This window comes from Python bivittatus, unplaced genomic scaffold (genome assembly GCF_059951505.1).
Source record: "Python bivittatus isolate LINGU-HERP-01145 unplaced genomic scaffold, Pbiv_v1 ctg000700_np1212, whole genome shotgun sequence".
In the NCBI taxonomy this organism is placed as follows: Eukaryota; Metazoa; Chordata; class Lepidosauria; order Squamata; family Pythonidae; genus Python; species Python bivittatus.
Genome location: NW_028277098.1, coordinates 53,125,997 through 53,147,546, shown reverse-complemented (window position 1 = coordinate 53,147,546; position 21,550 = coordinate 53,125,997). Strand labels below are relative to the sequence as shown.

Here is a 21,550-nt window from a genome sequence, read left to right as displayed (position 1 = left end):
TATTTATACCTTTATGGTGTTATGGTTGAAATAAAAAGAGGATTTATTTTTAGGACATCTCCCTTTGCCCCTGTGGATGTGGCAGAGACCAGGTCCAGTTCCCCCATTTACATAATCCCAACATACCTAAGGAAACTATTACCTTCCCAGAACAAAGCCTTACCAGAAGGAAAGAAAAACTATAGTGGTACCTCAGGTCACGAACACTTCTGTTCACGACCAATTCGGGTCACGAACAGCACTGTTCGCAAAATTTTGCTTCCGTTTGCGAACGCCGGATCGGGTGACGAACAGGATCCGCGGCCATTTTCCCTCCCGTGACACATGGTCGTGGCTTCCTGTAGGGAGGGGGACTCTCCCTCCAAGCAATAACCGCCTCCCCACCCGCCTTCCTGTCCTCCACTCCAGAAGTCGTGTCGAGCAAGGTTAGCGTTCTCTCTCTTCGTACTGTATTTTGTTTCATATTTTTGTGGTTTAAAAAAAAAAATACATATGGCTCAGAACGGATTAACCGTATTTACATTGAACCTTATGGGAAAATTTGATTCGGGTTGCGACCAATTCAGGTTGCGACCAGAGTCGCAGAACAAATTAAGTTCGTGAACCGAGGTACCACTGTACTTGCTTTAACAAAGGCAGAATGAAATTGACTTGAGCTAACAGAGATCCAGTCCCTTATAACTAAGACAAACTTAATGAGGAAAAGGTCAGCAATGTAACCCTGTAAAGCTTTCCCTGAAGTGTGTTTTACTGGTTTTATTTTAATGTGTATGCATGTTAGATGGTTGCTTGCTTTAGAGTGAGATGTGTTTTGCAGCTGTGATTGGTGTGGATATTTGACGTTGTGTGTGTGTGTGTTGCACATACAGTACATTAGATGTGGGTGAGCTTTGTTTTGCTCTTTTTGTTGCATAAGTAATTTCTGCATTTTGCATGGGGCTGTACATGAGATACATATGTGCGTGTTTTGCCTGAAGTCTTGTGTCTATGTGTTTGTGTAAGTCCTCTGAGCATCACCATTTGCCTTCTGAGGAATGGGTGGGCAAAAGTATGCAGTCAGGCACCATTACTTCAGAAAAAAATGGTTTTGTTTTGTAACTCGGAAGCTCTCATCTGCATAGTAATTACTTGCTCAACTCTTGCCGAACTCTTGGGCAAGTTGTATTTCCTTTAGCCCTTCCAGTTTCTTTTCTAGGAAACGGGTTTGTGACTGGTCATGTCTACCATGGCAGCCATTTTATAGGATCATTCCATACTTTCCTCTGCTACAAAACTTCATACGCTTTTGTCATCTATCTGCAGATTTGAGAAGGAAATATAGCTTGAACACAGATCAGCTTCTATCACAGGAGGAAATGATCTGCAATTTAATGATGATGCTTTTATTTGGGGAGTGTGGTGAAGTACACCATGTCCCTCACTTTGGTTTTTATTGGCTCTTTAGCAAGTACATTAATTTTGAGATTTTCTAATGAAAGAACTACCGTCTGTATCTCTCCTTGCCTCTCTCTTTTCCAGATGTGTTCTTGACTCAGTGACAGAGGTGACTCTGAATTGTTATTCACTTTCATGTTTTGCTTGTCCCAGTAGCCCCTAAGACAACTGTAAATCTTTTGCACCTAGTTAAGTTTAATATAATTAACTCTGTGTGCCATTATCCTTGTATCCAGTGTCCAGGTTGTTACATAAGGTAGGTTTGGAGACTGTTATTCATGAAAAATGCACATTCCATCCAACTGTTGTTTTGCTTCCTACTTTTTTTTTGTCAGTTCTCTTCTGAGGAAGCAACCTAGAGAATTTGAAAGTGTCATTATTACTTTAAGAAACTCTAGTTTTTGTTGATGCTCCCTTTCATAATTATAGTAATTGTTCTTTACATTAGTAAACTGTATTGACTAAGATTATATTGGCCTCTAGTGGTCAGAGACAACATCTGCAGATGTATCCAATTGATGAAATGGTTAAGAATAAAAAAGGTTCTCATAGCAGACTTGTAAATTGAGGGAAAGCACACTACAAATCAAAAACTATCCAATGGTTTAACACATTCTACTAATTCTAAGAATCAAACATAATTATTTTTATACCAGAAACATCTATATAAGGTATTCACAGGTAGTCCTCAGCTTATGTCCATTCGTTCAGTGACTGTTCAGAGTTATGGTGGTGCTGAAAAAATGGACATACGACTGGTCCTCAAAGTTCCAGTTGTTACAGCATCCTTGCAGTCATGTGATCATAATCCAGGTGCCCGGGTTCCCAGCTCACGATTGTGACATCACAGCAAGCCATGGTCATGTGATTGCCATTTGCAAACTTCCCTACTGGCTTCCCACAAGCAAAGTCAATGGGGAAGCCAGTAGGGAAGGTTGCAAGTCACTTCAGTAAGTTGCTCCTGCCACTTTTTTCTCCCACCCACAGCACCTCCTTGCCTATATGTGGCCTCTACCAGCCCTCCCAAAGCCCCCCCGGAGCTACATGCAGCCTCTGTTGGCCTTCCCAAGGCCTCCCCCAGCCTCCCCACACCTGTGTGTGGCCCTCCCAAGGCATCCACTGGCCTCCCTCACCCCCCCCACAGCACCCCCACATTTCTTATCTGGGATTCCCACCTCTTCCCGCTTAATGACCCGCATATCCTGGGGTTACGATGTCAACCAGGACTGCTGGGATTGTTGACGCTAAGCAATGCAGTCACATGATGTTGCACTTTATGACTGCATCGCTTAGCGACAACAATCCCAGTCCCAATTGCCATCATAACCCAAGGGCTACCTGTAACCATGTAATTCCGACTTTCTCAGCACCGTATTTAAAAAATCACTTAGTTAACTTTGATACATTTGTATAGAAAGGAGCATCAGTTTAATTCTACAGGGGATGTGGTTGTAAAGTGCTAGTCCCATTACCACATCGCTTAGCAACAGGAATCCTGACAGTCCTGGTTGCCATCATAACCTTGGGACCACGCATGTTGTTAAGGGAGGATTTCACCTGATCGCGACATGGGAATAGGCAGGAATCCCGACAAGCAGACCAGTGGGTGAGAGCTATGGGCTGGGAGGTGTGTGCTGTAGACAGGTACTAGGCAGTGCGGGGCTTGCCACAGCACAGGGCTTGAGGCAGCATTCCTTGGCAGTGGCAGCCTTCAGCAGTCTCAGCCCACTGCTGCTTCCCCTGGTCTGCTACTTGAGACCCAGTGCAGGCTGAAGTGCCACCTCAAGTCTCGCACCACAGCAAGCCCTGCGCCAGTCAGCCTCAAGCCCCAGTGCTGCAGCAAGCTCCAGCAGAGGCAGCCAGCCTCAAACACCAGTGCCAGCCTCAAGCCTTGGCGCTGGCCTCAAGCCCCAGCAGCGCTGGCCAGCTGCAAACCCCAGCACCATGGCAAGCCCTACAGCATAGCAAGCCCTGTGTTGCCTCAAGCCTCACGCTTCCTAGGGCCTGCCCACAGCACCCACCACCCCAGCAGTAGTTCTCACCTGCCAGCCTCCTTGCCTTGGACTCCCGCCTCTACCCAGGCAAAGAAGAGAATGAAGGTTAGCTGGGGGTGGCAGCAGGGGGGCAGTGGCAGGGGGAGTGGTTGTAAATGCCTGAATTTTTATCATGTGACCGTGGGGTACAGCAACGGCCAGAACTTCGAGGACTAACCATAAGCCCATTTTTTCAGCATTGTCGTAACTTTGAACAGTCAATGAACAAAACAACATAATTCACAGACTACCTGTACCTTTTCATGAGACCAGAAAACTTAGAGTTAATCCCTATTGTGGAGTTAGAGGCCTTCAACACAACTTCCTACTTCTCTTGCTCTACTGTGTTTGAATCTGAGATTTAGTTTACAAGTTGCGTTAAATCATTTGACAAAACACAGTTGACCTAGTTCATATTACAACCCATAGATCATAGATTAAAGACTAGAAGAAATCTTGGAGGGCGGAGCTGGCGTCGCGGCGATATGGCGGGCGATCCTGGGCTCCCAGGATCGCAGCCGATATCTCCTCCCCCGGACGGTCCCGATGGACCTAAGCCGTCCCGTAGAGATGGCGATCGCAAAGGGCGCGTCCCGCGGATCTCAGGGACGCCGCAAGTCCCAGATTGATCCCGGGAGAAGCTCTTGAAGCCGGCGGAGGAGAGGCAGCCAAAATGGCTGCGAAAGCCGGGACAGCTCCAAAGGAAGAAGGAAGAGAGGGGTGTCAACTGGGTGAGATGGACTTTTACTATTCAACTATTCTTAGAGAACACCTTAAGTAACTTAAAGAGATTTTTAAAAGTGAAGAAAAGTGGATTAAGCGGCGAGATTGAGCCTTATAAAAAAGGGGGGGAAATTTTTTTTCTTTTCAACTTTCCCTTTTTAGTGGAACTGGCAAGATGTTTTTCTCTTAAAAATATATATTTTTAACTGGATTGGCTTTTTCTTTTTAATACTCAATAACTCTTTATCTTAAGCCTTTTTTTGACTAAGATTTCTTTATTGTTATAAGAAACTTATACTTTTTGATTTTGAAATGGGGAAAGTGGAGTTAAGAGAAAGTAAATGAAAGAAAGTTGCGCTGCCATCTAGAGGCTCGACATAGTGCTTTTTTTCTTCTATTGTGACGCATGCTCAAGGACCCTGGGCTTTCTAAAAAGATAGTGGGATGTGCATGTTTATACAGGTGCCATCCGTAACTATAAACAAGAAAGTGGAGTTGAAAGCGATTTTGAAAATATCAAGATGGAAAGTTTGAGCTAGTCACAAGAGCCCTGATTAGTGGCAGTAGCTCTTCTTTCTGCTAGAAGCTCTGCTTTGCTCTCCATTCCCCCCTCAGTTGGATTTTTTTTAAAGAGACTTAGTCTTTTCCCTCCTCTTCTTTTTTTTTTTTCTCCTCTTGCTTTTTTTTTTCTTATTTTTGGCAAGAACAAAGATAAAGAATCCTTTGACTCAATGAAGGTTTATCAAGATAATAAACTATACGAGAAACACAATGCAGAAAAAGATCTTTAAACTATTGAGGATGACTATAAAAAACTGGAAGAAGAGCTGCAGAAATTCCCGCAAAAAAAAGAAAAAAAGATATTAAAGCTAAAATGGACTTAATTAAACATAAAACGGGATCAATGGAAAAGGAAGAAATAGTACAAGAAATCAGAAACATTAAACAGAATTATTGTGAGGCTTATAAACTGAGAATTAAAAGGGTTAATCAACTGGTAAATGAAGAGGGACAGACTTGTTCTTGGCACTGAGGGTGAGAAAAAGATTATACAAGATTATAATGGAAAATCGTACTAAGAGAATGCACAAAAAGAAGAAGTAAAACAATATTGAAAGAAACTACTTCAGATGTTTAAAGAAAAAACGAGGGGAATACAACAATGATGGAACTGACAGAAGCTTCAAAAAGCAGAATGTTTGAAAGGACATTTATTATTGCTTTCTCTTATCCAATAATATAGAAAAAGGAATAAACAGCTAGATATTTTGGGATATTGAATGAAAAGGGTGAACTCAAAATTATGCAAGCGCTGGAATAAAGTATAAATCTGAGATATATAGTTAAAAATTGTATTTGTAAATGTTTCAAGAGATTAGACTAAAATTTATACATGGTTGAATATAGTAACATATAGATTTTAAACTAGAGACATTTTTGTTGAAACATGTAGTGAAGAATCTGGTTAGAACTGTAACCCGGTTAGAACTGTAACTGATATTGTAACTGATACTGGTTAGAACTGTAACTTTTAAGAATTGGAAAAATTAAAAAGTACTTATGCAGGAGGAAGTTATTGAAAATTATGGAATGTGCAGGGATGAGTTAAATTGAGATTTGAAATTAGAGTAAGAAGATAAGTAATTTTATATGACACAGAAAATATAGTAATGTAATGGATTAGGAAATTTTATAATAGAAATTTGATATTAATTATTATATATATACACATATAATCGATAGATGAAAATGTATTACTAATCCTATTGAAAGTTAAAATTTCTTGTAATAAATGATTCTATAGATTAGCTATGAATGATTAATAATTGTTAATTGATAAGTATACAAGTATATTTTGAATAGATGATATGAGAATTTAAGATTATGAAAGGGGCACCAACGAGTTGGTAACTGGTTGACACACGGTATAAAATGGAAGATGCTTTTTTTATGCCTTTCTATGTTTTTGTTTGTTCATGTATGTTTTGTGTTTGTTGTAAAAATAAAAAAATATTAAAAAAAAAAAAAGACTAGAAGAAATCTTTTTTAAAATTTGTGATTGGAACAGGTACTATAGCTGATCCAAACTGCAAAAGCGCTGTCTGGAAAGGGGATGTTGGTAAATTCTGCTAGTCGAAATCACTTCCTGCCACCAGAACAAAATACATATGACCAGGAAAGGCAAAAAATAAGGGAGAGAAGAGGCAAGAGAAGAACTAAGTTATACCACATTCAGGCCCCATTTACACTAGGAACAATGCAAGAAAAAAATAGAGTGGTTAGTGGTATTCAATGAATGCAAGACAACTCTAAAAAATACCTTTCACCTTGTCCAGGCTGGGAAATATTTGTATTTGGCATGAATTTAGCCTGCCCAAGATCAGTTTAGCCAGGCTTTGCACATTGGACGATTCAGCTACTTAGAGGCAAAATACTGAATTTATGCTGAATCCAAAGCTTCCCCATCCACAAAGGTGTTATGCTGGGTGAATTTGGAGCATCCATGGGAAGGAGGACAGGAAAGAAGCTACATATTTTGTTCCTTGCTGTTCTACTGTACTAACAAATCTTTCTGTCCAGCTCATGTATTTTTCTGCTTCCAAGTTGGATCTTCATTTTAAAACAACTCTAAATCAAAAGAGATTTCACCAAGCGGTGAGCACTGCCTATAAGTCATTTACTTTGTGAAAAATTGATCTCCTTAGATGAAAATATCTGAAACCCATTTAATTGGCAGCTTAACTCATATCATTCCAAAATCCCTTTTTGTCCAGAAAAGCAAGGACAAGTTAAAGGGATTCACTCACATACAATAGAAATGTAAATGAAGATCCTGGTTGCAGAATGATGAGGCATGATAAGAAATTGTGTTTTTCAGCTGCTGTAATAGCCTGCTGATGTCTGGAGATCACATGTTCCAATGGAGAATTCCCTAGATATCTGGTTTCTGAACGTTCCTGAGGTGGGATCTGTAGGTCCCAGGGATCTCTCTGGCTCAGGTTGCACTCGGGCTTGGTAAGCATCAGAGGTTATTAGAACATATGTGGCTGTGAGGTGAGTAGTTACAGCCATTATATGAATAGGGGGGTTGATACTAGGCGTGAAATAGATTAAAAGGGCTGGCGTGACATGGAGAACAATCCAAGGCACTCTGGACAGAACAGAATTACCTCATCAGAAACGTCAGCACTTGAATTGACTATGGTTTTTTTGAGAAAATTGTATGCCAGCAAAACTAATGTAGTTATGTATTAACTAGATGTATATGGCTGCCCAACTCAAACAATGTGATTCTGGGTGGCATACAACAACAAAAAAACAAACAATAAACAAACAAAAAAGGGGACTGGCTGTATTATATGTAATATTTCCCCTCTCATGGTCTTGTTTTATCTGTGTCCATTGTTTTAATTGGTTCTGTAGAATGTTTTAATTGCTGGTTTTATTGTATGCCACCCAGAGTTACTTTGTGTGAGATGGGTGGCCATATAAATTTGACAAATAAAATAAAATAAAATAAAACCATATCACATTAAAACATACAATATATAAATATATGATACAAAATATAAAAATATGATTAAGCACTATAACAAAATGACCAAAAGGGGACTCCACTCAGCTGGCCCCTGGGGAACACCCAGCTTAACAACTTTCCTAAGGGTTGGGGTCTGTTGAATATTGGGGAGAAATTAACACGATTCATATGAAACTCAAAAAGTACTTCTGGACACATTTTTTGAAAAATATATTCAAAAGGGTTTTAATCAACAATTAAGATTCTAACTGTATAAAATGTTCTGCCTTTCCATTTCTTGTACTTAACAATAAGCTGGGTCAGGTCTATGATTCTCATGGTGCCCATGAGCTCCTGTGCTGTCTCCAAGTCCTCCCCCAAGGATGGCAGATTGAAGTCCCCCTGAATCATAAGTCTGGGGAACTCCACCACCAGCCCAGAGACAGCCTTGAGCAGAGCAGGCAGGGAGCCTGCTGTGCAATAGCAGGAATCCAGTACAATAGCAGAATTCCCAACTGATCCTTCAAACCCAACTTTGCACAGGCTTCTCAGAACATGTAGCAAAGCTTCCTGGTCATCTCAGTGACTGACCAGATCTATAAATGTGAGGATATTCTGATAATAATCCTTTCCCTAAATTGTTTGGTATATCAAAACCAGAATCTCAAATCTCTCTCCCTAGCTAATTAGCAGCCAACTGGGATTTATATTAGCCTCAATCAATCCAAATTACTTTGGGCACCATGATCTTTCTATTTATTCCACAGCTGGCATTATAATTTGAGGCAGTTCTACAAAATGACTTGACAATAAAATCGAGTAATGTTTGCGGCTGATAAAGATAACCACAAATACCCAGTGAAGTATTTAAGTGTGACCAATATTTAAAATACCACAAATTCACATGGGTGATGCATTATGGTGTTAATGAGCTTGGGACCATAGCTTTTTTTTTTTTTTAGTTAACTGCTTGGAGTCCTTTTTGATTACAAAGTGATATACAAAGCAAATACACAAACACACAAATGTAAAAAAATCACCTTTTTTTATTGATCATTTATAAATGCCTTAAAAAGGAGAGGAATGAAGTAAATAATAAATATATTAAATATCAGCCAGTGAAAGTATTAATTAAGTTCAACTACTTAATACATTTTACATATTTATTCTTACTATAGAGCAAAACAAATATTAAAACAATTAGTTAAAAAAAGAAAATCAAGGACAAAACCCAGAGCAAAATTTTTAAATTTTACTTATGGAGAGTACAAATCACACAAAGAGGCACTTCATTTTTGACAATGCCTTAAGCAATGTAATGATCCTTGCAAAAACCAAGAAAATCATGGCATAAGAGTGTTCTGTGCATACCAATAACATGGGAAGGAGTCAAATCTTGAGGAAAATGTAGTCATCTTGATGGTTCAAGGAATGACACTGTGTTTACACTGTTTTCACAAGTGAAGTACCTCTTTGAATGATTTGCAGAACATAATTTATCTATTTATCTAGCTGAGAAGTAAAACCATTTTATTCAATATTCTATACACAATGATATTAATACACAAGAAGACAATCTATTAAAAAAAATACTGATAATATAGATGATATATGAAAAAGATCTAAATTCATCCTTCATTATAGAGTAATCAAAGCTCTTTGTTGTTAATTTTTTAGTCAAAGCAATTTCCCATACTTTTATATTCTACTAATTAGCTTAAATTCAATGCCAGGTAATGGATTTGGCAGTTAACAAATGGAGTTGAATCAGTTTATAATGATGCATCAACTTATATGCCTTAGGAAATATGGAAATAAACGGGATTCATTGTGAAAAATTATTGGATGATAGTACCAATTTTATCAAAAACTTCCTATGAAAATTAAAAGTAAAAAGTAATTTATAATGCATTTTAAGTAATGCAACATGTATTAACTTACTTACAACTCCACTGATACAATCTAGAAAAAAGATAACTTTTGCAGTGCAATTTTAGCAAAATGTAGTGATACCTATGGATGTTATTCAAGGTTAGTTCATGAAAACATGATAGATTACACAGGAAAGAAATTCTGTACTATAAATATTTCCAGTGAGATTTACTGAGGAATGTTTAACATGACTCATATGAAGCTAAGAAGATACTTGTGGACTTCCCCTTTGGAAAATATATTCAATAGGGTTTCAATCAACAATTAAGACTTTGATTGTATGAAATGTTGTCTTCACTTTTTTGTACTGAACGCATTTATTCGCATGTTTAAAAAGAGAATAATCAAGATGCATTTGAATGATCAAATGGGCAGAATAGGATGGAGGAGAGTGGCTTGGTAATGATACTTATGAAAAAGATCAATGTGATTTTGCAGTGTGAAATGGCTGCTGCATGAGACAAATGCAATTTTAAATTGCATCATGATTCTCAAATCACAGGAAGTAATCATTCCACTTTATTCTGCTTTGGTCAGACCCCACCTGAAACGCTGTGTCCAGTTTGGGGCACCACATTCAGGAATGATTCAAAATAAATGGAGCAGGGTCACAGAAGGGCAATGAGGATGATTATGAGTCAGGAACCAAAATCCTAAGAAGAGAGGTGGAAGGAACTGGGACTTTTTAGCAGTGAGAAGAGAAAACGGAGGGTTATTCTAGGACTCTTTAAATCCCTGCAAGGATTCCACAAAGAAGGAGGTGAAGACCTCTTCTCTCTTTTCCCAGAGCATGGAGAAAGGAATCATGCATCTATAAGTTACAGAAAGGCAAATTCCAGTGGAATGTTGTGAGAAAACTTCCTTCTTCTCATTAAGAGTAGTTGACCCAATTGCTTGGAAAGACGGTTGGCTCCCCACTGGATAGGTTCAAGTAGTCATATTCTAGCTAGTGGCAAGCAGGGGAGCTGCCCCCTGTATATTTTCTTTAACCACCACATTCCTGGTTAAGTGGGTTAGAACAGGGAGTGGGTTGAAAAAAAAGTGCCTTACTATATTCTGGAGCCAGTGGGGCTCCAGATATCAACAAGAAAAGAAAGAGTTAAAAAATGGCTGAATATATTCCAATTTTCTTCAGTTTTCTTCAAACTCAACAAAGAGTCCAAAGGAGAGACACTGTGCTAGGGTTCTTCTGCCCATCCCACCTTCTGGTTATCCACTGCATTAGCACTTGATGCATTTGCCTGGGGGGGGGGGGGGAGGGGAAGAAAGAAAACCCTCAAAGTTTGCTTTAGGCCATGAGCAAAATGTGGCAGCAGTACACAATAGTAAACAAAGACTGGGCTAAAGCTTACAGAGAAAATTAAAGTAAAGAAAACACAAATCCTATCTTTATATAACATAGTATACCCAAATAAAGACGGAGTATTAAGGTTGTGGGAACTCAGCCATAGAGGACGGGGGCCTTCTTGTTTTTAACATAATATTCTAGCAATGGTCTCCGCTTCTAACAACCTGCTTAGATGCTTTCAGCTTTTAAGTGAAATGACAGGATTTTGAGGGCAGACAGGAAAAAGATCAATTTTTACTTAAAAATTAGGACTTTGTAGAACTACGCAGGCTTTCATCTGCAAATATATGAATGCACCCCTTACAGGACTTTTCATGAAATACCAGCTCTCTAAAATATTTGGATCAAAGGCAGGAAATATTTTAGCTAATGGATTGGTTCAGTTCTTTCTTTTTTTCTATAGGTAGCCCTCATTTAGTGACTGCCTCCTTTTTGTGACTGTTTGAAAAAGTAACTTTGCAACTAATCCTTACATTTGCAACCTTTGCAGGTCTGTAAAGCAAAGAAGGGCTGAAGTAAGATCAAAAGCACAGTCGTGGTTTCCCTTAGTGACCTCTTTGCTTAAGGACTGAGTTGCTGTTACCAATTGTGATCGCTAAATGAGGACTGCCTGTATTTCTGAATTCTTCGGGCACAGCACCAAAAGTGGAAGAGAAGACCCAGAACTGGTATTTCAGGCATGTTTGTAGTCACTCCAAGATAACCCAGGTTTCTTCCATTGCCTGCTGTTTCTGGATAGATAGTGTTTGCATTGTGAGAATTGAATGGGTTGGAAAAATGAATCTACTGATGCCCCGGACATACATATGCTGCCCATATTGGGCTGCAGAGGCACGTTACCCATATCACGGCAAGTTTGATCAAATCTATCAGTTTCGCATCTGTCTTACCAAAGGATTACTGATGGAGGTCACAGTCATTTCAGAAACAGGAGGTTTGATGTCTTTGATACAGCAAATCCAACGCCAGTAAGCTTCTCTCACCTGAAGATCCAAAATACAAGGTCACTCAGAAGAATGATCTGCTATGCAATTGGACCTGCTTTGGGAATTGTTTTTAAGGATGAAAAGTGGGTTAACATTTAGCAGATGTTCTTATTCATTATTGAGTGTTTCAGTAAGTATACTGATCATCTTCAAATTTATTTTCCTTACTGCCTTTTTATAAAAACCTATTTTCAGTCTATCTTATTCTATCACTTTTTGGCTCAGTCTTTAGCCCTTCACCTCCTACTCATTATATGTACAAACTAGTAACCAAATTAATAAAATTAATCCACAGAGCTCTGGTTGGGATTAAGCTGCTGTGTATGGGTGCAGGGAGACATATTATACATTTTCTATTTCCTTTGCTCCTTTCCAAGCCTGAAAAATGTTCTAAAATAAATGTAAAGATCATCACAATTTTTGCTACTGAAACTCCAGTAATTTCTGATTGTATAATGGTGGGTAGTCAGTGGGGAAGATGCTAAACTAAAGAGGGGAAATGTTCATGTTAAAACCAACTTTATTTTGTTTAGTAAGCTTCCTTTCCTAGTTTATCTGCAATCTCTACCAGATTCCATAGACACTAGAGAATATTTGTACTACTTGTAATGATCAGCTAAATAGCATGTCAATTTACAACCACAACTGGGACCAGAATTTCCATCACTAAGCTAAAGTGAGGTGTCACATGACCGCATCGCTTAGCAACTGCAATTCTGGCACTCCCCGTTGCTGTTGTTAACTGAGAATTGAGGGTTGTTAAGCAAGTACCCACCCCAATCCAAGCTGTTCCAGGCATGGTCCCTCCCAGCCTCAATCCTGAGTAAAATAAGGGACTGCCTCCAATTCCCCCCACAGGCCTATCTCCCCTACATCTCTGCCCTTTTAGCCGTCCTCCACCTTGCCCTGTGGGGCAGCAAGCAGCCCCAGAACCGCATGGCTCTGGGGCTACTTGCCACACCCTGGGCTATCGCAGCCACCACAGGCCAGTCCCAGCCACAGTCGCCCTCGCGACTCTGCACTCCGAGACTCCTGCCACCCTGCGCTCTGCCACCCAGCTGACCTTCAGCGTCTTCTTGCTCCCGCTGCTGTTAAGGTGTGCCTGGCCTGGCTGCTGGGCCAGGCTGGGACTGGGCTTCATGCTGCAGAAAAGAACCAAAAAAAGCCAAAAGCAGCCCCTGAGCTGTGGCGTGCCAAAAAGCCCCTTTGCCTTTGGCTCTTTTGGCTGTTTTTTTGGGGGGGGGACAGTGAAGCCCCACCCTGCCCAGGAGCTCTTTACAAAGGAGCTGTTTTTGGCTTTTTTTTTTCCTTCGCAGTGTGAAGCCCTGCCCCAGCCCAGCCCAGCAGCCAGGCCGAACACACCTTGTCAGCAGCAGGAACGAGAATATGCTGAAAGTCAGCTGGGTCCGCGACTGCAGGGCAGCCAGTGGGCAAAAGGAGTGGATGTGGCCCTCCTCTCACCAGCTAGAGAGAGAGACCGGCTGAGAGAGGGAGTGTGGTAAGGAAAGGGGGATTTGGGGTGAATAAGCCCCTGTTGGCACTGAGACCAGGTAGCTGAAGTGCCACAGGGGCCCATACCCCCCCATTCCCCCTTGTGCTGAATGGCTTATGAGATGGCAGGCCCCTTAGGCTGGAGGCCAGGAGGGTGGGTGGAAGATCACCTTGGGCGATTCAGGTCGGGTAAGGGTATTCAAGCGGTGACAGGCATGGGATGTTATGATGGGAGCCAGAGGGCAGGCTGTTTCAGGGGAAGGCGCCCCCGATGTGTTATACCAGTGGTGTGTTCTGGCCCTCTGCACTCAAGCCCAAACCCTGGTCAGCAGACCTACAGAGGCCTGGGCTTTTGGCTGCTGCTGATCAATGCCAGGTCGGTTAACAATAAGGCCCCCCCTTATTCATGACCTTGCTGGGGAGGAGCAAGCTGACCTGGCATCCATTACCAAGACCTGGCTGACACCAGAAGGGGGTATCTCCCTTTCGGAAATGTGTCCAGCCAGATTTAAGGTTTGGCACCAGCCAAGTCCCCAGGGTAGGGGGTGTGGTAGTTGTCATCTGGGAATCTCTATTGGCTTTCAGGGGCTCTGCTCCACAAGTTGCTGGATGTGAGACCCTGTTCCTGAGGTTGGGCACACAAGATCAGTTGGGAGTGTTGCTTCTGTACCAGCCTCCCTGCTGTATAGCAACCTCCCTGCCTGAGCTGCTGGAGGCCATCTCAGGATTGGCACTGGAGTTCCCGAGGCTCATGGTCCTGGGGGACTTTAACCTGCTGTCCCTGGGGTTGGCTTTGGAAGTGGCTCAGGAGTTCATGGCCACCATGGCGGCTGTGGGCCTATCCCCAGTCATCCATGGCCTGACTCAGGACAGTCGTCACACTCTGGACATGGTTTTCTTGCCAGAGCAGTGGCAATGTAATCTGGTGGGGGATTTGGCATTGTCCCCTTTGTCATGATCAGACCACTCCCTGGTGGCCTTGAGATTCTCTTATGCTGCCCCCCACTGCAGGGAGGCAGGACCTATTTGAATGGTCCACCCCTGGAGACTGATGGACCTGCATGGGTTCCAAAGGGAGCTAGGGATTGTTCTTGAGGCCTTGCTGCGTGGTCCAGTGGAGGCCCTGGCTGCAGCCTGGAATAAGGAGGTGACTGGGGCCTTAGATAGGATCGTGCCTATGCATCTTCTCTTGGTCCATTGCCCCTGGCACTCCCCGTAGTTTACAGAGGAGTTAAGGGTGCTGAAAAGGGCCAGGAGATGTCTAGAACGCCACTGGTGGAAAACAAAGTTTTCCTGGTTGACTGAACACAGGTTAGACCCGCTATTAAGGCCTACCTTGTGGCGGTAAGGACGGCAAAATGCCATTATTTCTCTGCTCTTATTGCATCTGCATAATGTCACCTGGCAGCCCTGTTCAGGGTTACCCAGTCCCTCCTGGGTAAGGAGGGCTTGAAGGACCCACAGGGCAATGCAGAGGAATTTGCTGAACACCTGATGGATAAAATTGTTTGGATCTGTTCCAAGTTGGAGGCCAAGCATGATGCAGTCCAGTGGAGATGCCTGGGGAGCAGACTTACCTGGTTATCTGGGAATGGTTTGATCCTGTTGGACCTGAGCAAGTGGACAGGGTCCTCGGGGCTGTTAGTGTGGCTACCTGTACTTTAGATCCTTGTCCCTCCTGGTTGGTTAAAGCCACCAGGGAGGTGACATTGGGGTGGGTCCAGGCAGTGGTCAATTCATCCATGCAGGAGGGGGGTTCCCGAAGCCTTTTAAGGAGGCCTTGGTCCACCCGCTCCTCAAGAAACTGTTCCTAGATCCCACCGTTCTGGACAATTTTCATCCAGTTTCCCAACTTCCCTTTTAAGGAAAGCGGGTGGAAAAGGTGGTCGTGTGACAGTTTCAAAGGATCCTGGAGGAAATGGATTATCTGGACCCCTATCAGTCAGGTTTCAGGCCCGGTTATGGGACAGAAACATAATTGGTCGCACTTTTAGATGATCTCTGGCAAAAGCGGGATGGGGTAGTGTGCCCATCCTTGCTCTTCCTGACCTCTCGGCAGCTTTCAGTACTATTGATCGTGGTATCCTTTTGGGTCAGCTGTAGGAGTTGGGCCTGGGAGGTACAGTTCTATGCTGGTTCAGCTCCTTCCCAATCGGTGTTAATAGGGAGTGAGAGGTCCAACCCGCGGCCTCTACTTTGTCGGGTGTTCAGGGTTTGGTGCTCTTGCTGCTCCTATTTAACATCTACATGAAACCATGGGGTAGCTCATCCAGCACCATGGGATGAGGTATCATCAGTATGCTGATGATACTCAACTATATATCTCCATCCTAGGTGACTTAAGTGATTCTGTGGCTACCCTTTTGCTGTGCCTGGAGGCTGTAGGGGCCTGGATGGGGGACAACAGGCTTCAACTGAACCCTGGTAAGACAGAGTGGCTGTGGGTATGGGGAGCCTCAAGGTCTAGGAGCTTATCATCCTTGGTTCTGGATGGGGTTGCACTACCCCAGACAGACCCGGTGCATAATCTTAGACTCACCACTCCTGTTTGAAGAGCAGGTGGCAGTCATGGCTAGGAGGGCCTTTGCACAACTTTATGTTATGCATCAATTATGCCTCTTCCTGGATCGGGAGGCCCTCTGTGTGGTCATTCATGCCCTGGTCACCTCCCAGTTGGATTACTACAATATGCTCTACATGGGGCTACTCTTGAAGAGTATCCAGAAGCTATAGTTGGCACAAAATGCAGTGGTGTGGAGTTCTGAATGCCCCCAGGGGGCCACATATAACACCTCTGTTACATGAGCTGCATTGGTTGCCGGTTTGCTTCTGGGTCCAATTCAAAGTGTTGATTATTACCTTTAAAGCCCTTCATAGCACAGGACCAGGTTATCTGAGGAGCCGTCTTACCCTGGTTATATCAGTCTGCCCCACTCAGGGCAGAAGGGGCATGTTGCAGACCCCACCAGTCAAGGAATTTTGGCTGGCAGGATCTAGGAAGAGGGCCTTTTCTGCTGTGGCCCCCATCCTGTGGAATAACTTACCACCTGAAGTGTGGTCCATCCTGACTCTCATGGCCTTCCGGAAGAGTGTGAAATCTTGGTTATGCCAGATGGCCTGGGGGCCTGATGGAGGCTCGCATTGTTGGAATTGGCTGGTGGGATAATCGATTCTGCCCCCCCCCCATCGTCTTGAATTGCATATAGTCTTTTTATTTAGTATTATTTTTTTAGCTAATTTAATATAGATATTTATATTACTGTTTTTAATGTTTGATTTTAACTGTGAGCCACCCAAAGTCACCCTCTGGGGGAGATGGGTAGCATATAAATTTAATAAATAAATAAATAATAAATAAAAGGGCATAGATGGGGGATGAGATAGGTGGGTGGGGGAGAGTTGAAGCACCTCTATGGTTGTAATTGTGGGTGGGCTGCCAGGCACCCAAATTTTGATCACGAGACTGCAGGAACACTGCAACAACCATAATTTTGGGTACAAGTCATAAGTCCCTTTGTTCAGCACCATTGTAACTTGGAACAGTCGCTGAATAAATGGTTGTAAGTCGGGGACTACCTGTAGGAGTGTGTGTGTGTGTGTGTGTGTGTGTAGTTTACATGTTGCATTAAATCATTGAAAAGCCTGCAAAACCAATCTTGCAGCCTCTAAAGCCCCTTGATATTTAGCAGCAAATCTTCCATGAATTTTTCAGGTGAAAATGAATGAAATTACTCTATGGGCCTCAGATCCAAAAGGGAAGCAAACAGATCCTCCATCCCTCCCTGTATCAATCAGTGAATGATATTGCTGTTGCTTATTAAAGCCCCCCCACCTTGATTTTTTGTTTGTTTGTTTGTCTTATTTTGTTGTTGGCATAAGAGAGAAACTGGTGGAGAAGTACACAGATCATTTCTGTGCCAGAAACTCACAAAATCCTGAAGCCAGTCTTAAAAATTTGGACTATAAGAGTTCCTGTTGCAACCTAAATTCCCAGATCATCCTGTTGGCTCAAAGAGCAGAACTTTCTTTTTATATACATCACCTTTTGGTTGAGTAAGCAGTGTACCAGGAAGATGAAGATTCCTTGCACGCTGTTGGTGATGGTGAACAGGTATGCCATAACGTCCTGCAAAATGCCATGTTGAAAGAGGCCAAAACACCAAGTCACACCCAGGATGAACACATGGGCTATGGCCTTAAATATCAGTGACCTGCAACAACACCAAGAGGTTAACACAACTTGCCAATGCTCTTCCTATATCGTGTTAAATATATCATCTAGAATTTTTAAAAAAAATTTTGAAGAAGATTTTTTAAAATTACCAGCATCATACTGAACTGAACTCCTATATTTAATGCTGTGTGGTAGATCTTACCTGGTATTTCTGACTGAAGATATCTCTGAATTGAGAGAGGCCAGTTTTTCATGCAAATTCTTCAGAATAAGACAGAAAAACACTAGGTTGACCTTTGAGGGGGAGGAAACAAGTCTTCTCAGATAAATATTGTAACAACAACAACAAACAGATAATGTTCTAAGACTAGATAAGCTGAAGGAAAGAAAATGAAAGTTAGTTTTAGATCATATACATTGGTAGTTGATGGATTTAAGTGAGTAGATCTTTTAGTTACAGATGACAGCAAAAAATGAAATGTCTGCATCTTGATTCAAAATGTTTTTTCCCCCCTCTCTACTTCATTCTTTATTTCTCTCCCCCAACAGTTCTTCCTACACTATAAAATTCCAGCTGTTTGCAAAATATGGAAATTGATGAATTCCCTTTGTGTAGCAGAAAGAACTGATTTTTCTGCATTATTTTAAACTGATGTACGTATCCAATTTAGCGACATTGATATCAGGTTCTCATTTTCTCATCTCAGAAAAAAATGTTATAAAATTCTTTCATTTCTCTACTGTTAAAGAATCAGAGACAATATTTGCTCACCACAATTAGCGCACAGACAGGTCCCATGAAGCTCCAGATAAAATCTGGGTTAAGCCAGCAGCTAAAGAGAAAGAAATATCACCAGGAGAACTTTAGACAAACATTCAAACGCTTCAGTACAGGGTACAAAGTTGTGCTCCCTGAGCAGTACTAGCAATTATGTTCGTGTAGTTTATGTCTAGGTGGCACCAGACTGGGGGAAGTGGCTTTTAACCATATGCTGAGACTTACTGATATTGTGTCCCAAAGGCTCCAGGATTAATTCCTGCAGAAATGGCTACGATCAGGACAGGAAGCCCATAACCACAAAGGTACATAGATATCTTCATATACTTGCTGGCCCCACTGTAATTTGCAACTTTCAGGTTTCTGACAATGAGGTAGAGATTGACAGCTTCCAAGAACATCCAGACAAAGCAGGCCAAGAAGAGATACTTCAGCATTCCAGCTATGACCGAACACAGGATCTGAATCAAAAATAAAATGCCATTTTATTTCCATATCAACATCTGATTCTTGAATTGATGGCTTTGAATGAAAATCGAGAATGGGCTACAAAAAGCAGAGAAATAGAACAATTCATATCTCTCTGAGATTCAACAGCTCTAATAGGAAAAATCTGTGCAGAGTAACCCCTCTTTCATTTCAGATATGAAAACATTATAAAAGCTAACTGCTGTGCAATCAAACCAGACTTGCTAGAAATCCCTAACTTTGCCTTTTGCTATTATCAGAAGTTGGGACAGGACTGATAATGGTCTTTTAGGTAGTATCAAAGGTTTTGGCACTGATATGTCCGGTAGACCTCTACTGTTCCTTGAATGATCAGAATAGAGAGCTGCAGTAATTTACCTTCTCCTCAGATGTACGCATACAGTAATTATGACTCCCACAAATGTGCTGTTTAGACAACTCATTTCAGGTATAGATGAAAGGTAGAAAGAAATGTGCATTCCGTTCTTTTTAGCTAGGTGTATATCATGATCAAATCTAAGACATTCTGTAGAATTTCCTCAAGAGAATTTGGGAAGGAATTGGGCTTGCAAAGAAAACTGACTCAATTCAGTCAGTCTAAAGAAAAACGAAGGCTTCAGTCTAAACTGAGTAGGAAGCATACTCAGATGTGGTTATCTCTCTGGTGAGCAGAATATCACACATTCTTCCATGTTCTGAAATACCTTGTTGTATGTTTTATCTATTCCAGCTATGAAGAGGAGGTCAGCAAAAAACAGGCAGAAGCTCAGTTGTAGGTGGATGAAGGTGCTGCTGTTCTGACTGGAGCGGCAGAAGAGAAATGTGACAATACACAGGAAGAGACAGATGACTGAGATGGACAACCCAAGGTAGCTAATAATGGTGAGGATTAGATCTCCCTGTAAATAGAAGACAGCTGTTCTCAGCATCATATGAATTGCCTTTTGATTAAGAAGTTATCTTTACATTTCATCTAGACGATAGATCTGACTTATATATAAAAGCTATCTATCAACTGACTGCTTGCACTGTACCAATAGAAGAGGGTATATTAATTTAGGGTTGACCTGTGGAGTCCTTGGTCCTCTCTGAGTTTGGTTGTTTGATTGCAGATGCTTCCTTACCGAACTAGGTAACATCATCAGTGCTAGCACTGTGCTAGTGACTAAGTAGTGTGACTAGTTACTAGTGCTGTGCTAATGACTAGGTAACATCATTATCAAATAACAGTGATGATGTTACCTAGTTGGTTAATGAAATGTCTGCAATCAAGCAACCAAGCTCAGAGAGCACCAAGGACTCCACTGTTTTCATTGTGTTGGGATTGGAAATGAAGTGTTCAGTATCTTTAAATCTTGAGGGATACAAGCATTTCTTAGTTTACTTTCCTATGTTTGAGAAGAATGGGCCATGAACAATTATGGAAAACGCTGCAGTATTTCAAGTACAGGAATGTTTCTCGGTCTCAGCTTCAATGATGAAACGTTATTTGGTGTGACAACAGCAGGACAAAAGAGTGAACATTTGAGTAAGTAAGAAAAAATAACATTGATTTCAGGCATGTTATTTACTACACTGTGGTTCTGAGATGTTTTCAGATTTTACACACTTGTTTATGAGTTGTGGCCATCAGCAGAGCAAAGTTGGACAGATACTGACAGCTGCATTCTGAATGAGTGGTGTTAGAAAAGAGCTGTTGGCAACCATGACGGGACAAGGCACCAGAGTTCCAGCAGACACAGAGAACTTTTTCCTGGGCAAGTTTATTCTGCAAGAGAGAAGTAGGGTTGACAGGAGGTATGGAGAAAGTCTACATGTTTTCGTTATCCTCTACTGCACAGATCCAGGATTATTGAACATTAAGCAGCTAAGCACTGTAATGCAAGCAAAAGGAACATTGTATACATCATAGAACTTATAGGCCAGGAGACATTGTAGGAGGTGACTCATGTTAGTCTATGGTGGCAAAAAATCAAAAAGATTCTGGAAGGACTTTTTTCCAACTAACAAATATTATTGAAAGGATAAGCTTTCATGAGCTGCAGCTCACAGAAACATATTCCTTTTTATACAAGTTGTTAGTGTGAAAAGGTGCTATCAGACTCCTGATTTATATTGCTGGGATGACAATAAGAAGGTCTGCTGAGGACATTTCTTCAACTCTACATTTTTCTGGATATTCTGCTTTTTTTCTTACTATGCGTTCATAAGATGATAGAAAAAGAGGCTTGATGTTTTCCAGGTAGACTTCATGTACATACCTTGAGGTGCTGAAAAGTGAGGTTGACTGGGATAGAAATGTTCCTTGGCTTGCTACTGGCGGAAGCGCTTACCAGCCTAGAATTCACATGAACATTCATCAGCATTTCATTCTCCAGTAAAGTTTCATTCTGCAGTACAGCTTCTTCTAGGAGTGATTCCAGCCCACTGTATGATGTAAAAGCCACAGCAACTGGATCTGAAGAGGCAAAAGGAAGATCAGGGAGGAGAAAAAAAAAAGCTGGTGAAAGTATACAGTATATGGTTGCTTTCCAGATGTGTTGGATTGCAACTTCCCTACTCCAAACCAGTATGATCCAAGCCTCTGCAACTCAAAAATCTTGGGTTGCAGCTGACAGGGAGGGAGTAGTAAACCAGATTGTAAAAATAGATTTTGATCTACTCTT

General features: G+C 41.7%; 1 protein-coding gene across 2 annotated transcripts in view; it reads right to left on the bottom strand.

Moving 5' to 3' along the window:
* Positions 1 to 8,816: 8,816 nt before the first annotated feature.
* Positions 8,817 to 21,550, bottom strand: part of LOC112541889 (adhesion G protein-coupled receptor E3-like) — a 29,879-nt gene continuing 17,145 nt past the window's right edge. The window contains exons 10-18 of one of the 2 annotated variants that reach the window (XM_088154079.1): positions 21,146 to 21,342; positions 20,494 to 20,652; positions 19,589 to 19,783; positions 18,642 to 18,877; positions 18,411 to 18,471; positions 17,841 to 17,932; positions 17,507 to 17,675; positions 11,878 to 11,970; positions 8,817 to 10,880 (exon numbers count right to left, since the gene is read on the bottom strand). In XM_088154079.1, the coding sequence (XP_088010205.1) occupies positions 10,818 to 10,880; positions 11,878 to 11,970; positions 17,507 to 17,675; positions 17,841 to 17,932; positions 18,411 to 18,471; positions 18,642 to 18,877; positions 19,589 to 19,783; positions 20,494 to 20,652; positions 21,146 to 21,342 (1,265 nt within the window). In that variant the 3' untranslated portion in view covers positions 8,817 to 10,817. The remainder of the gene's footprint in view (positions 10,881 to 11,877; positions 11,971 to 17,506; positions 17,676 to 17,840; positions 17,933 to 18,410; positions 18,472 to 18,641; positions 18,878 to 19,588; positions 19,784 to 20,493; positions 20,653 to 21,145; positions 21,343 to 21,550) is intronic. The other variant, XM_088154080.1, reaches the window with a different exon arrangement.